This window comes from Dreissena polymorpha, chromosome 14 (genome assembly GCF_020536995.1).
Source record: "Dreissena polymorpha isolate Duluth1 chromosome 14, UMN_Dpol_1.0, whole genome shotgun sequence".
Taxonomy (NCBI): Eukaryota; Metazoa; Mollusca; class Bivalvia; order Myida; family Dreissenidae; genus Dreissena; species Dreissena polymorpha.
Genome location: NC_068368.1, coordinates 6,662,975 through 6,678,902, shown reverse-complemented (window position 1 = coordinate 6,678,902; position 15,928 = coordinate 6,662,975). Strand labels below are relative to the sequence as shown.

The following is a 15,928-nucleotide window of genomic DNA, read 5'->3' as shown; positions in this document are numbered from 1 at the left end:
TTGAATGAACCGACTCCTCTCAGGTGAGCGAACTAGGGTCATCTTGGCCCTCTTGTTTTAATTGTATTCTTGATTTTTTTAGTGGAGCTTTTTAGATCCAATGTTTACATTTATCAATTTATAGCATTTAATGACAAACTTCAAAACATGCCAAAATCTGTGAAAAGGCCCCTTTAACATCATAAGTGTATTATTCGCACCTTTTTTTTATCTGCTAACGAAAAAAAAATATCGGAAAGAAATCAATTGCTTCCAGCAGATTTTTATGAAGATAAAAACGCAATATGTTACCATATACTACGGTATGTTGTGAACAGAGATGAACAAAATATACGTAATTTACCGCCGTTAGAATAACTGTTGTTTATTTGGAACGCTAACCGTATACTAGTATATAAGTAACGTATTTGAGCACGACACATTTCATTTGAATTTCAGCTGGTAGATGAATTCTCCCACGTAGACTAGGTGGTCCGGTTTCACCTGTATGACCAGGCTATCAACGAAGGTTGAATTCGTGCAAATAGGGATTGCTGAAATGGAGAGTCGTCCTTTATCATTTCTAAGAAGCGATCACATCATGTGTTTGTATTGACCCCTAATTGTATTGCCGTGAAAAATAGGAAACATCGTATACAAAACGTCACAACGAAATACAGTTCACGTGATTGAAGCAAATAATTAATACTTGTATAGACCATGAAACTTGATATATATAAATCTACATTAGTGCACATTTTTCACTCAATGTCATTGTTCGAGAAACATTGACAAAAAGGAAGAAAAGTAAGGGCATTGTATACAATGTGTAACTGCATAATGACAAAACCAACTTCCTTCTAACTTTCTTGGTTTACTCACATCTGTCCCTATCTTGAATATGGGGCAAAGTGGCGTTACCATGCCCCGGCGTCAAGTCGGTCAGTGTGTAATCCCACCCACCCACTAGTTCCCGGAAGCACACGGTGGTGGTCTTAGTGTAGTCTGCAAAATAGAGGACCGCTGTGCCTCTGGGGTAGTCCCAGCGGAAGGTACCGTTTACGCACGACTTCGGAACCTCGATCTTGTAGTTCATAGAGTGGTCCGGATCTGGCATGCTTTTAGATATATCATTATAGAAAGTATATGCCACACGTTATGTTTCTAATCTGCCACTGTTAAATCATTTCATGTGTTTTAAACACATTGTGTTACTAAAAAAACGCACATATAAAGTTGATTTCAAATAGTACATACATTTAAACGCGTGCATTTCGAGTTTGATCTACTTCCCACGAATTTCGCATGTATCGAGTCGACGAAAAGCTTTTTGTACCTTTATTCATATAATTAAAATGTCACGGACAGCTTTCCGAAAGTAATCACTGCTGCATTGCACGTACAATAAAGTAACAATAAATGCCGTGCATGTTTTAGAATTGAACAATCGAGTATAACAACATCTATGTAAAATAACTCTTCGTGATAATCGCACCTACATAAGATCTTGTGATTAACCATTTATGCCTACGTCTAGAAAAAAAAGGCCTTTGCAAACAGCGTAGACCCAGATGAGACGCCGCATGATGCGGCGTCTCATCTGGGTCTGCGCTGTTTGCATAAAGAAATTTCTGTAAGAAATATTCTAAATATAGAAATAAATATACATGTACTAGACATCGCTAATTTTGGAAATAAATTGATCCAATTTAGAAGGATGGGAGAGTCCACTCCGCGTAAATGGGTTAGTCAATACAAAATAGAGCAGTCCATACCCGTTTGGTGACAGATCACAAGGGCCATCGTCAAACATCAGCCCTCCAGAAAGAGCGAAAATACTCGCGCATAAAATGACTTGAAACATGGCCTTTCCGTCAAAGACTTTGTCGGATATTGTTTTACCTGTGCACTGCCTGGACTTTAATATCTCGCTATAATGTTCTAAATAATGTTGTTGTTCTACTTCTGTGTACTGTCTAGACCTCAAATATATCGCTGTGATGTTCTACATTATGTTGTTAATAACTTTATTTACACATGCTTTCAGATAAGGTTGGGTTGAAAGGACAGGATCGGCAATCCAGAACAAAACAAGACAACGCTGTACTTAATTACGCCAGTTCCTCGAAGTGATTAAGACATATGGACGGACGATGTAACAGAATAATCTAGGATTGTGCTTTAGTTTATAAATTGTATATCACGGCACAAAATGAAAGCATTTGTTTTATTTAAATGTTTGAGAAAATTCTATGTATGTACAATATTATATCACAATGACCGCCGTATCGATGAAGCAAAACTATTTAACAACAGGGGAACAACGCAGGGTGGGGGATTTTTTTCTTTTTCTTCTGGGTTTAAGAACTTCCCGTGGAGCTCTATCCTGTTTTCGCACTACAAATACATGTATAGTGCGATCACTGTTTGGCTACAATACTCGTCAAATGCGCGCTGTTTACGAGATCAGAATAGCATTCTTTATAAATACAATTATTGAGATTAAAGCTTTGACAATTGCCTTAGATGAACACAGAAAACATGTCCATGATAAATTATGCAAAATAGTTTAACAGCTGACCAATCAACAAGATTTTATTTATTATTTATTTGTACTTAAAGTCAAGACTTCACTCGATGTGTCAGATATAATTGGGCGATGTCCATTAAACGTGACTGCTAACTTATATATTTTTGCACACGTAGCAAAAGAAGTCAGGAATTTTCCTTTATTGCGTATAAGCATTTGTTATTCCACGTGTGTGTAGCTGTTAGGTGAACAACAGTCGAAAGGCGAATTCTCCCATATAGACCAGCGTCGATGGGGCGTCCACTCGGATGGCCAAAGGACTGTAGATCGTGGCGTTTGTGCAAACTTTAGTTTCTACAAGAACCAATACTTTTTTTGTATTGAGTAACTCGTTTGAAAAACTGCTTATACACAGTAGATAGCTTTATTTATAGTGTTTTTCCATATGGAGATATTTATTTATGAAATAACTGTCTAAGCCAGGTCACCCGTTTGCACACCATACTATGCTTTAAATAACGATTTCTGCATTCTTAGTCTATTTGATAATCAATCTTCAAGGCGAAATTTAAATCGTTAATATGAACATGCGCTTTTTATTGCAGCTAAAAGCAAAATAGGCTTAATATTGATATTCATGCTTATTCATCATCTCAGAGGTATCATTCCTTTGTTGTACAAGCACACAACCGACCAAAAGAGGTAAAAGCATCTTTCTATGAAACCATCAACTAAGAACATACAATAATATAATAAAATCACCGTTCACACTAAGACGCGGCAGATGCCTCGCAGGAAAACCGGCAGTGACGTCAGTGATGGTAAAAAAGCTGCCACCTAGCAAGTCGGTAAAACAGACGGCAGTGAGACGCTGGTAGTCATGGAAGTACATGAACGCGCTGCCTCGGGGGTAGTCCCACAGGAAGGTCCCGTTCAGACAATCGCTGGGAACGTCGATCTTCGGGCTTGAACCATTTGTTCTGTTTAACAGAATGCCTTTTTAATAACAGGTTAAGTCATGTATTCACCAAACAATTATTTGACTTAAGACTAAGAGTATAGAATATTTTAAATTTGATAATTCAAGAACATATTTTTAGTTAAACATGGTATTTACCAACTATTTCTACCAGCACATCATTCTGCGTGTAGAACAGTTTGTTTATTACATAATAATATTCAAACGATGGATGTATTTTTCTTTGTTCTAAATCTATTCTTTTTTTAAAGTCTAAAAAAAAGGGTGGGGGAATACGCGCCCTGTGTCCATTATTTGGCTTTATAGTAACACGTGGTTGTATTGTGCAATCACTGATTTCATCACTGACTTCAAATGATTTGATAGACAACCTTAGATAAAGTTGTAATAGTAATCATAGACTATTTGACATATGTTCAATTTAATAATAAATAGAGCTAATACATTATATACTATTTTCAGAATGTTGAATGTCCAATTTTACCATTCATTCAGATAACATTTGCGCGAAAAGACAACTACATATTTTACCCTTGTTCTGAGAAAATTGGGCTTAATGCATGTGCGTAAAGTGTCATCCCAGATTAGCCTGTGCAGTCCGCACACGCTAATCAGGGACGACGCTTTCCGACTAAACTTGATTTTCGGTAAGGAGGGACTTCCTTGAAACTGAAAATACCATAAAAGCGGAAAGTGTCGTCCCTGATTAGCCTGTGTGGACTGCACAGGCTAATCTAGGATGACACTTTACGCACATGCATTAAGCCCAGTTTTCTCAGAACAAGGATCATTTTATCATATGATAACATATGTTGCCATAACAAAATGCTTGCCTCACATTATCCGGAGTCATGTCACAATGTCCTCCAAACAGCATAGCGCCCGTAGTTACGAACAGTGAGAGAATTAACAAAAATGGCAATATTTCCATCTCTTTGCTCTGTGTATGGTAAGAATAGAAGCAATTCTTATACCAGGCCGTTACATTTGAGGATCTTTATACGACGATGTATGCTGTTGATGAGGCATTCGGTCCGTACCTGTTTATTTCAGTACAGTAGATTTATTCTACGTTTGCACACACACACAATGATCGACAGCACCGCTGGAAAAATATCATCTTTTATCCAAATGCCGCGTTATGTGATCATTTTAGTTAAGTTCTTCTAAGTTTGATTTTCAGTAATAAAAAACGTATTTTACCTAATAGGATTTAATTATGCTTTAGATACAAATCCTAAGTGTTGTATTGGTAACAAAATAAGCAGTTTCTTTTGGAAGTTCCGGGTTCGATTTTCAGGGCAGAATCTTTGTTTCAGTTTTCTTTGTTATTATAACTATTTAAACTTCCAAACTATTACAGTTGTGTTCGAAAATTAATTTAATAATATTTTTCAAAAACACGAAAAATATGTGAAATATCCCATTTAATACCATAATTCTCCAAACCCGATGTATGTAAATTTTAGACACTGAATTATTGCATTGTTAAACAGTTTTGCACAAACTGTGATCGAACACTTTTTATGCGTGTTGCCCTTGTCCGTTTTAAAGGGGCCTTTTCACAATTTTTTTGCAAATATTGAAGTTTGTCATTAAATGCTTTATATTGATTATTGTGCACATGTAATCTAAAAATCTCGAGTAATACACAAGAATCAAATTAAAGAAAGAAAAATGTAACCATCAAATGAGCACCAACCACTGACCCCTGGAGTAAAAGTCTATCGATTAGACCACTCGCCCATCTGTGCTTGTACAATGGATAATGTATTTTATACTTTATATATGGAATCATCTTAGTATCCCAAAATATAACGACAACAACAGAACTCTTAAAATTATTCAATCGTTTCGACTGGCAACGCTTTATAATTTTCAGGTTTTTAAATCGTCGAAACATGCATATAATGGATATTTTATAGCATGGTAAATGTTCAGTGTTAATGTTTCCTCACAAATATCCTAGCTACAACGAAAATTTGCGAATCTGAAGCATTGTTTTAATATTGTCAATTTACCAAAACGTGAAAAGGCCTCTTTAAATCAGTTAGTTGTTCCCAATAAAGTTGTGTTGTGAGTTTTTTTTTTTGTGTGTCTAATTGTAATGCCTGAAGAACTGCACAAAGATTATATGATGTACTGTATTGTAGCATTCTTATGAAAGTTAATTTCCTCTTTACAACAAAAACAAGTTGTATGCAGTTTATGTGGACATGCATCTCTGATATTTTATAGATCTATCAAATATACAGTCGGTTTCATAAAATACTGGATGCGAAATCATAAAGGTTTTATACAAACGAATGAACATCGTTTTTAAAATGCGCAAATGCTGATAGTATTATGCATTATGTAGAAAATTTTGTCATATATTTTATTTTGTATATAATAAACCCTTTTACTCCACGGTTACTCCAAAGTTCATTGTGTATTGATACATTATTACCTGTTTTGTAACCTACAAATATATGTGTTTTTTAGCCTGTATATGCAAAATATAACAACACGTGTTGTTTGTAAACAAATTTCATCATGGGTAAAGTAACAAAACGAATGGCGAGGAAAAAGTATAATTATGATATCGACAGAAAGAAACTATGGAAAAAGTCGAAAAAAACTTCCTGCAATTCATTGGTAAGTGTATAACTGTTGATTCTTAATAGTTTTTGTAAATGTCTGATTTCGGACAGCTCGTTCAATTCGGACTATATTCTCTATAAATAAGTTTTCAGGTTTCTCATAGTAATTATTTATAAGTTTGAGTACATATATAAATAAAAGTTTTTTGGCTGCTGATAATGTTATAATTTTATTGTGTTATGATTAAAACAATAACATACGCAATCCTTTCATCTAGCAAAGAAATCAAGGAAAGTTGGGATAACAGGAAATCAGTTTACAAGAACATGGCAGACATGGGGTTGTGTTCGGACCCCAACAAGACATTCAGAATTAAGACAACTAAGGTAGTATGCATACCCATACCTAATAATGTCAGTGTCATGCCAAAGTCTGGTATATTTTTTCATGATGTGTTACTCATTGGAATGTATAGAGACTGACTTAGAAAATGCTTGATTACGTGTGTCAGATTCAGATATGATATTGGTACTGTATATTACTCCATCACCACAAGCCTTCATTAATAAAATATATTAATTCAATTCCACCAGTTTTACCAAGTTCAATTTTTGTTAACAAATTGGATATATTAATAGCCTGTATTTAGTATGTATGTAACCTACAGTAAAAGAAATATCTAGGATCAATAGTAAGATATCATGTTATTAATGTTGCTGAAAAGGGGCAGATTGTAATACAGAATAATGATGTAGACATTATCTTAAACTTTAATAAATATAGGAAATATCTCACTGAACTGAAACACAGAATAAGTTTTTTAATCCATGTCTAATTATTTGTCATTAAATATTTGCAGAAACGTGTTAAATGTTGAAAGATTTTTAGATTTTTTTGTTTTGGCAAAACTGTGGAATACAAAAGGAGCTGGGCACATCCCCTTCAATTTCACTCTATATCTTTCCCTAACTACAGTAAACAGTTAGAGACAAGTCTGTATTTTCATGAATAATTACCTGTTATTCATGATAAGTTCCATCAAACATTGAAAAATGTTTTTGGGACTGTTTCTTCAGGAATAAGTCATTCAATGCCAAACATTTCACCTGTTTTTTTTGTCAAGTTCTTTTACCTAGCAAAACATGGACCCAAGCCTTCAACTGTTAATGACAACCGCAGCAGAGGTTTTTCTGCCTATTTTGGGAAAAGGAGTCTGACCAAATTGGGAATTTTTTATCGACAAAATTGTCCAATTTGGGAATTTTTGCTTCGATGAAACAGCTCATTTTGGGAAAACATTGTGAATTTATCATGCTTAAATAAGTCAGTGGTTTAATAAATAAATTTGTTTTCATTTGTTATTTTGTCTTCTTTATTATTATATAAACACATGCAATATTGGGCATGTTCAACGTTTATTTAAGTACTGCAATTTGGTTTTTCAATTACAGTTACACTCTGAGATAAGAACTGAACAGTCAAAAACTTATAGCAGATATTTTTTACCAAAACAAACACTGGTTAGTCACATAACTTACAGCATAATTGTTCTCTGCTTTCTGTTTTTGAAAGCATCACACAGCTCATCCAATGTTTTGTCATTCATGTCTAGACCTTCAATGCAGGTAAGCATCAGATGAGTAAGTTTGGTTTGTGTGCATGTGCTGCGTAATGGGGAGCACAGCAGGTTCATGGTTCTGAAGCCTGGCTAAACCACAGCAGTACTTTTTGATATGATACACATCAGCTGGACGAGTTGGAACATTAATAATCTAAAAATCATAAGTCAAAAGACACTTCTTTCTAAAAAAGAAACATTTTTTTTTTGGGGGAAATTGGGAATTTTTTTTTTAAATTTCGGTTTGGGATCGGGTCCGTTAGCTTTGGGAACGCCTGCGTTTTCCGGAGGCGCAGACAGTGCTGAAAAACCCCTGCGCAGTCACGTATTTGTACATGGATCTCTTCTTTTAGTTAAAAAGAAGAAAACAAAATAATATTATTTTACTTGTTTTGTATAACCAATCATACTTTCAAGATATATATTACTCCTTAAATGTGTACAATAAAAAGCAACCTGAACTTTTTTATTCTGTGTTTCTCTTTGTCTCCTGTTTACTATACTATTATTTACTTCAGGAACTTTTAACGCCAGAGGTAGAAAATGTTGAAGAAATAGAGAAACTAAATAAGAAGCCAGTGAAAGAGAAAGTTGTTAAAGGTAATTCGTTTTGAAAAAAAAAACACAAAGAAAGGAAAGAAATAAAACAGTTCGAAAAAAATAAAAAAAAATAAATATATCTATAAGAAATTATTGATAAAAGTAATATATTCATTAACTGAATACTCATCTGAATGAAAACAAAAATTCAACAAATCTGCCTTACTTAATTCATGCCAAGTATTTAAATATCACGTAAGAAGTACAATTTTGCTCTAAATGATGAACATGTTAAATCCTTTACAGCCTTAGAAAAGGAGGCAAGTTTACCAGCCAAGAAAACCAACAAGCTTTCAGAACCTGATGTCCAGTATTGCATTTACTTGCTTGACAAATATGGCGAGGACTATAAGGTATGGAACTTTAAAAACAGTGAAAACTTTTCAAAAATCTGGATTTTTCAGTCACTCAAAAAGGTTTTAAGCTATATGGATGTGGAAAGAGGGCCATGTGGGGATTATGCAAATATTTTTTTCTGTTTCGGTAAAACTAGAATTGGGCTTTCATAAAGAAGTGAAGACTTTCGGAAAATTCTTTATCAGTGCAATTACCTATAAGTACTGATATAAAAGCAATTAAAAGTAGGTTCAATGGTTTATAGAGGGTCATATGGGCTCTAAGCATGTAATTGCAGGCTTTTTTTCTCTGAAAATAAAAATGCAAATGCTATGGTTTAAGAAATAAGCAAAAACGTAAATCTGGACCATGCAATTAATCAACAAGTGATTAAGTTAGGTTGATGAAACCAACGTGTAGATTGAGGGCCATTTAGGCGATATGCACATTTTTTTTGGTCAAAGTTTCTTCTTCCAAAAAAAAGTTGTTGTTGATGCGGTTACAGCAAAAATAGAAAACTCAATCTGGATCTTGTGACTTTTTCAAAAAGTACTTCAGCTGGGTTGATGTAACTTGGTATGTAAATAGAGGGCCATATGGTTAACATGCAGGTTATTTAAATATTTTCATATAAAAAATGTTGGTTGCTTTTTAACAGAAGCAAATTACAATTTTATTTTTACAATGATATTGAATTTGATTACACATTATTTTCATGCAATCTACTTTTTTTAAAATATTTAATCATATATTTATTGAATGACTTGAGAAAAACGCCTTGTTTAAGAGAGCTGTTATCCTAAGAAAGGAAAGTATTGTTTAACATGTCAACCTGAATATTTTAAGTAGCAAGAGCGTCAGGGTACCGTTTTACTAAAGCTACTTACATAATTTGTAGACTTACGCACATATTTTAAAGTCAGTATAGTTCCTTCAAATTCTTGCTACATTGACATATGGTATGTTTAAATGAAATTCATAATACAATGTTACCTTGCAAGTAAAAATTAATTTGCATTAATCTGAAATAAATGAAATTCAATAATTTAAAAATATGTGCCTAAGTTGCTTAGTAAACTGGTACCCAGCCCTTTGGCCCAAGAATATTGGCTGGTTAATGACAGAACCCTTTTACATTGTTATCTATGCAATAGCCCTTTGACATCTTCTTCTATGCAATAATTATTGAATGAACAAAGTGTGCAAATGAGGTCAAAGTGTTGTTTGAGAATTCTATGCTTTGTTGTTCTTATGAAAAATGTTTTGAATCCCACGGGGAGTGCTCACAATCTGTAGCTGAAGTACTGGTTAATCCCAGCAGACAACTTCCGTGTGTCTATATTAACCCAAGGCTTTTTATTTAATGAAGCTTTAATAAATAGGTTGAAACTAAGCTAATGAATGCCTTGTTTATCATGATAATATCACTGTTTTGCTAATGTCTAGTTTTAAAGCTTAACCCTTTCCTACTCACAAGCAGAGTGAAAATGGCTATGCAACCTGCATAAAACTAGAACAGCATACGAGTAACTCTTTTTAGCTTTTATGCTGTTTGCTGCTCATTGCTGCTAATCAGTATCTTGGGGTTTGAAATTCAGCCTTTAAAACTTTGATTTAAAAAAAAAAGTGTTTATTTGAATTTGATTTTTATGCCCCAGGATCGATAGATCGGGGGTATATTGTTTTTAGCTCACCTGAGCACAAGGTGCTCATGCTGAGCTTTTGGGATCGCCTTTTGTCCGTCGTCCATCATGCGTCCGTTGTGTGTCCATCCTCAACATTTTGCATTGTGAACACTCTAGAGGCCACATTTATTGTCCGATCTTCATGAAACTTGGTCAGAACATTTGTCCCAATGATACCTCGATTGAGTTCGAAACTGGGTCATGTTGGGTCAAAAACTAGGTCACTAGGTCAAACAAAAGAAAAACCTTGTGAACACTGTAGAAGTCACATTTGATGCCCAATCTTCATGTAACTTTGTCAAAATGTTTGTCTTAATGATATGTTGGTTGAGTTCAAAAATTGTTCCAGTCTGTTGAAAAAACATGGCCGCCAGGGGGCAGGGCAGTATTCCTTATATGGCTATAGAGAAACCTTGTGAACACTCTAGAAGTCACAATTTTTGGCCAATCATCATGAAACTTGGTCAAAACATTGTATCATTGATATTTCATATGAGTTTGAAAGTGGTCCAGAGCAGTGAAAAAACATGGCCGCCAAGGGGTGGGGCAGTTTTCTCAATATGTATATAGTGAAATCATGTGAACACTCTAGAAGTCACATTTTTGGTCCAATCTTCCTGAAATTTGGTCAGAACATTTGTTTCCTTGATACAGTAGATTCCACTTTATTGAATATCGGATAATCGAATAATTCGGTTAATTGAATAGAAATTGAAAACACCAAACCATTTACATCTCTTCCCGTTGTAAAAACTCAACATATTCTGATAGGAAATATGGCATATTTCGGTTAATTGAATAGCCAATTTTTTATTGCACACTATAATCCACACTATAATCCAGCAAAGAATGTCATAAATCTCCAATGATACGCATCTTATCGAAGATTATGTTAGACACGCTCAATTGACTGCCTTTGTTTTCATTTCACACCATGCATGTATGCAGCGTCTGTCAAGCGTCACGTGACTAACGGGTCTAGTATGGGAGCAAGTACAATGCAAACACTGTCTGTCTGTCCGTCTTCCCGTCACACTTTGCGTTTAGATTTCAAAAAATGCTCATAACTTCTATGTCCCTTGAGATGTAACCTTCATATTTGGTAGCATGTGTATATGGACAAGACCTTTCCATACGCACACAAATTTTGACCCCTGTGACCTTGATGTTGAACTAAGGGTCCGCGTTAAGGTTTCAAAATCTGTGTTTAAGTTTCGAAAAATGCTCATAACTTCTATGTCCCTTGAGATATAACCTTCATATTTGGTATGCATGTGTATATGGACAAGGCCTTTCCATACGCACACAAATTTTGACCCCTGTGACCTTGACGTTGAACTTAGGGTCTGCGTTTAGGTTTCGAAATCTGCATTTAGGTTTTGAAAAATGCTCGTTACTTCTATGTCCCTTGAGATATGACCTTCATATTTGGTATGCATGTGTATATGTACAAGGCCTTTCCATACGCACAAACATTTTGACACCTGTGACCTTTACGTTGAACTAAGGGTCAGCGTTTAGGTTTTGAAATCTGTGTTTAGATTTCGAAAAATGCTCATTACTTCTATGTCCCTTGAGATATAACCTTCATATTTGGTGTGCATTAGTATATGGACAAGACCTTTCCATACGCACAAACATTTTGACCCCTGTGACCTTTACCTTGAACTTAGGGTCCGTGTTTAGGTTTTGAAATCTGCGTTTAGGTTTCGAAAAAAGCTCATAACTTCTATCAAACGTTTATAGGGGGCATAAGTCATCCTATGGTGACAGCTCTTGTTTAATATTGAACACAGCAACTTCATATTTGGCATGCATGTGTATCTCGTGGAGCTGCACATTTTGAGTGGTGAAAGGTCAAGGTCAAAGGTCAAAATATAAAAAACATAAATTTTAATAACATTTTTAATATTGAACACAGCAACTTCATATTTGGCATGCACGTGTATCTCACGGGGCTGCACATTTTTAGTTGTGAAAGGTCAAGGTCATCCTTCAAGGTCAAAGGTAAAAAAAGAGCGGCGCATTAGGGGGCATTGTGTTTCTGACAAACACATCTCTTGTTTTTACTTCTAACAAACGTGTCAAAATGGGCATCTGAAAGGTAGAGTTAAACTGGTTTCTGGTTTCACTTTCAGGTTTCACTTGACACTGGTGTGTAATTGCAGTTTATAATGCATGTTTTTTTGCTGGCTATTACTCATTGTTTCACATGAGACTGATGTGTGTTTGCAGCCTATGGCTCTTTGTTTTACAAGACACTTTTTTGTTTTGTTATCATATTTCACTGTTTTGTGTTTTGTTATCATATTTCACTGTTTTGTGTTTTGTTATCATATTTTACTGTTTTGTGTTTTGTTTTCACATGTCACTGGTGTGTGTTTGCAGGCTATGGCCAGAGACCCGAGGAATCATTACCAGGAGACGCCAAAGCAGATCAAGAAGAAGCTGAACATGTTCAAGAACACGCCCTCCCAGTACGAGGAATACCTCAAGTCCAAAGGTGAGAAATCATAGCGGCAGTGTTGTGACCAAGTCAATGACATATCGAAGCTGGACCCACATTTGTTTGGGGAGGAAGTGTCTCACCTTCCTGGAGTATTGTGACTTATTTGATAGGATTCTGAAAAGATGTCTCGCAAATGTGCAGTTTATATTTTTATATACATGTATATTCAGATTGCTGTGTTTTATGTGTGCAGCAGATTGGAGGTAACACGATCTGGGTTAAAAATGCATTAGAAAAATGTTGGAAAAATGTTAATTTTATAAAAATTTATATCTGCAACGCAAAAATAATTTTTATATTAAAGAGTATTGTAACAATAAAGTTTGTACCTTCTTTGGAAGTGATAGTTATTTGAGGGAAGATGTGGAATAGAAAGATACAAAGACATCTTGGATGGAAATAAAGTAACAAAGTCTCTGTTGGCATTTTGTGTCTGATAAAAGGGAATAAATTGACATGAAGTTGTCAGTCACAATTTATGGTCGGGACTTTTGTTGCAGATTTCATTGATTTGCCTGTAATGAAGGACTAGAATATAGGGTATCCAAATAGAGGAGGGTAGTTTCATCCTTTAAACAATGCTTTTTGAAGTCATGACATATAAGTTATGTAGACTCACTGTATGTTTTGCAATGTTCAGTGTTCATTACTTATGCATCGTGTATTTACATGTTTGTTCATTATCCCCACGTTTTTCGGAGAAAAAGTGGGGATATTCTGGTGATGTGCGTCTGTCTGTCCGTCCGGCCTTGCCACCAGCTCCTCCTACACTATTAGCACTAAAACCTTGAAACTTACAAACATGGTAGCTATGAGCATATGTGCAACAGTGACAGAATTTGATCTGACCCCTGGGTCAAAAGTTATGGGGGTTGGGGCGTGGCCGGGTCAGAGATTTTCACTCATTTTTTTATGTTATTTAACATTAACTTCTTCATTTCTGCACAGGTTTTACTTCAAATTGATCCTGAGCCTCTCTTATGACAATACGGTCAATCTCAACTATGCATGGCCCCATTACCAACCCTGGGGTGCCCCAGCCACATAGGCCACGCCCACCCAAAATTGCCTTTAACTATAATTTCTTCATATTTACACCGATTTACTTCTAATTGATACTGAACCTCTCTTATGACAATACGGTCAATCTCAGCTATGCATGGCCCCATTACCAACCCTAGGGCACCCTGCCCATATAGGCCACGTTAATAGGCCACGCCCTCCCAAAATTGCCTTTTACTATAATTTCTTCATTTCTACACCGATTCACTTCAAATTGATACTGAACCTCTCTTATGACAATACGGTAAATCTCAGCTATAAATGGCCCCATTACCAACCCTGGGGCGCCCCGCCCACATTAGCCATGCCCACATAGGCCACGCCCACCTAAAATTGCCTTTTACAATAATTTCTTCATTTCTACACCGATTCGCTTCAAATTGATACTGAACCTCTCTTATGACAATACAGTTAATCTCAACTATGCATGGCCCCATTACCAACCCTGGGGTGCCCAGCCCACATAGGCCACACCCACCCAAAATTGCTTTTTACTATAATTTCTTCATTTCTACACCAATTCACTTCAAATTGATACTGAACCTCTTTTATGACAATACAGTCAATCTCAACAATGCATGGCCCCAAAACAAACCCTGGGGCTCCCCCGCCACATAAAAGCCCCGCCAACCCAAAATTGCCTTTTACTATAATTTCTTCATTTCTACACCGATTTACTTCAGATTGATACTGAACATCTCTTATGACCATCGGTTAATCTCAACTATGCATGGCCCCATTACCAACCCTGGGGCGCCCCGCCCACATAGGCCACGCCCACCCAAAATTGCCTTTTACTATAATTTCCTTATTTCTACACCTATTCACTTTGAATTGATACTGAACCTCTCTTATTACAATACAGTCAATCTCAAATATGCATGGCCCCATACCAACCCTGGGGCGCCCCGCCCACATTAGCCACGCCCACCCAAAATTGCATTTTACTATAATTTCTTCATTTCTACACCGATTCACTTTTAATTGATTCTGAACTTCTCTTAAGACAATACAGTCAATCTCAACTATGCATGGCCCCATTACCAACCCTGGGGCGCCCCTGGGTCAAACATGCGGCATGGGGATACGCGTCGGCCTCTGCCACACCATTTCTAGTTATTATTATGGTATGTTGTTATTAAAAAGTAAAACATTTTGCAGGCTTGTTTTTGTACATGCATACCGCCAAGCCACATGCTGTTAACTTAAAAAAAAATTCATCATTTACAATATGGGGGTTAAATACCGTTGGCAATACAGGTATTAAAGTAATGTTATCATGCTCATATATTTTTGGGACAGGTGGTCCAGCTTGGGTATGTCATTGACATTGGTAGGTAGGCTAGCTGCATGTGTATAAGATAATTGATTTGTGAATTTGCAATTTTAATTAAGTTAAATCATATTATAATTCAGTACATTTAGCTAAACATTTCATTAATGATCTTTAGCAAAGTTGGAAATAAACATGTACTAATGCATATCTGAAAAACTATCCCCTTTCGTCATAAAATGTCCCCATCCGAAGACTTACCTATCTCCCAAAGGCCAAAAATAACACTGAAGATTTACCGAACAAAGAATGTCTAACACTATGTTAAAATTGTCATTCTTGCATTCTGTTAAGAGTAATATTCTGTATGAATGTAGGATGCTTGCTAGTAGAGAAAATTCCATAGCATTCATTGTTTCAAAGTGTAGCAAAATGATTTATTCCTGGCGTATTCTTTATTTTGGACAAAATATGTCAACTTTCCCCTACTCGAACGCTTTGATTCATTGCGTACCGGTAGTTATAGAGTAACCCAACGGTATACTTTGACTTCTTACTTTCCAGTGCACGAATTCTGAAACCATTATATGGATGTCACATTAACAAAACATTCAAACTTTGTCCACCAATTTTGCTATTTGATTGGTATCGTTAAGTATGTGCGTGTCTATAGTTGAGGTATGTAATTTCAGTAAAACATACTCATTAATCTTCTAACTGTTTGATACATAGGTAAGAACAGAATGGTGTTAACTGCTTTTTGAATTTTCTTTA

General features: G+C 35.7%; 2 protein-coding genes across 2 annotated transcripts in view; one reads left to right on the top strand and one right to left on the bottom strand.

Moving 5' to 3' along the window:
* Positions 1 to 335: 335 nt before the first annotated feature.
* Positions 336 to 1,948, bottom strand: LOC127859002 (uncharacterized). The gene is made up of 3 exons (XM_052396390.1): positions 1,755 to 1,948; positions 862 to 1,097; positions 336 to 533 (listed from the first exon to the last, which is right to left on the bottom strand). The coding sequence occupies exons 1-3, from the start codon at positions 1,841 to 1,843 to the stop codon at positions 424 to 426; spliced, it is 435 nt and encodes a 144-aa protein (XP_052252350.1). The 5' UTR covers positions 1,844 to 1,948; the 3' UTR covers positions 336 to 423.
* A 4,081-nt stretch (positions 1,949 to 6,029) lies between these two features.
* Positions 6,030 to 15,928, top strand: part of LOC127859001 (nucleolar protein 16-like) — a 44,197-nt gene continuing 34,298 nt past the window's right edge. The window contains 6 exon segments of the mRNA XM_052396389.1: positions 6,030 to 6,098; positions 6,100 to 6,125; positions 6,349 to 6,457; positions 8,208 to 8,289; positions 8,536 to 8,642; positions 12,699 to 12,813. Of these exon segments, the coding sequence (XP_052252349.1) occupies positions 6,045 to 6,098; positions 6,100 to 6,125; positions 6,349 to 6,457; positions 8,208 to 8,289; positions 8,536 to 8,642; positions 12,699 to 12,813 (493 nt within the window). The 5' untranslated portion in view covers positions 6,030 to 6,044.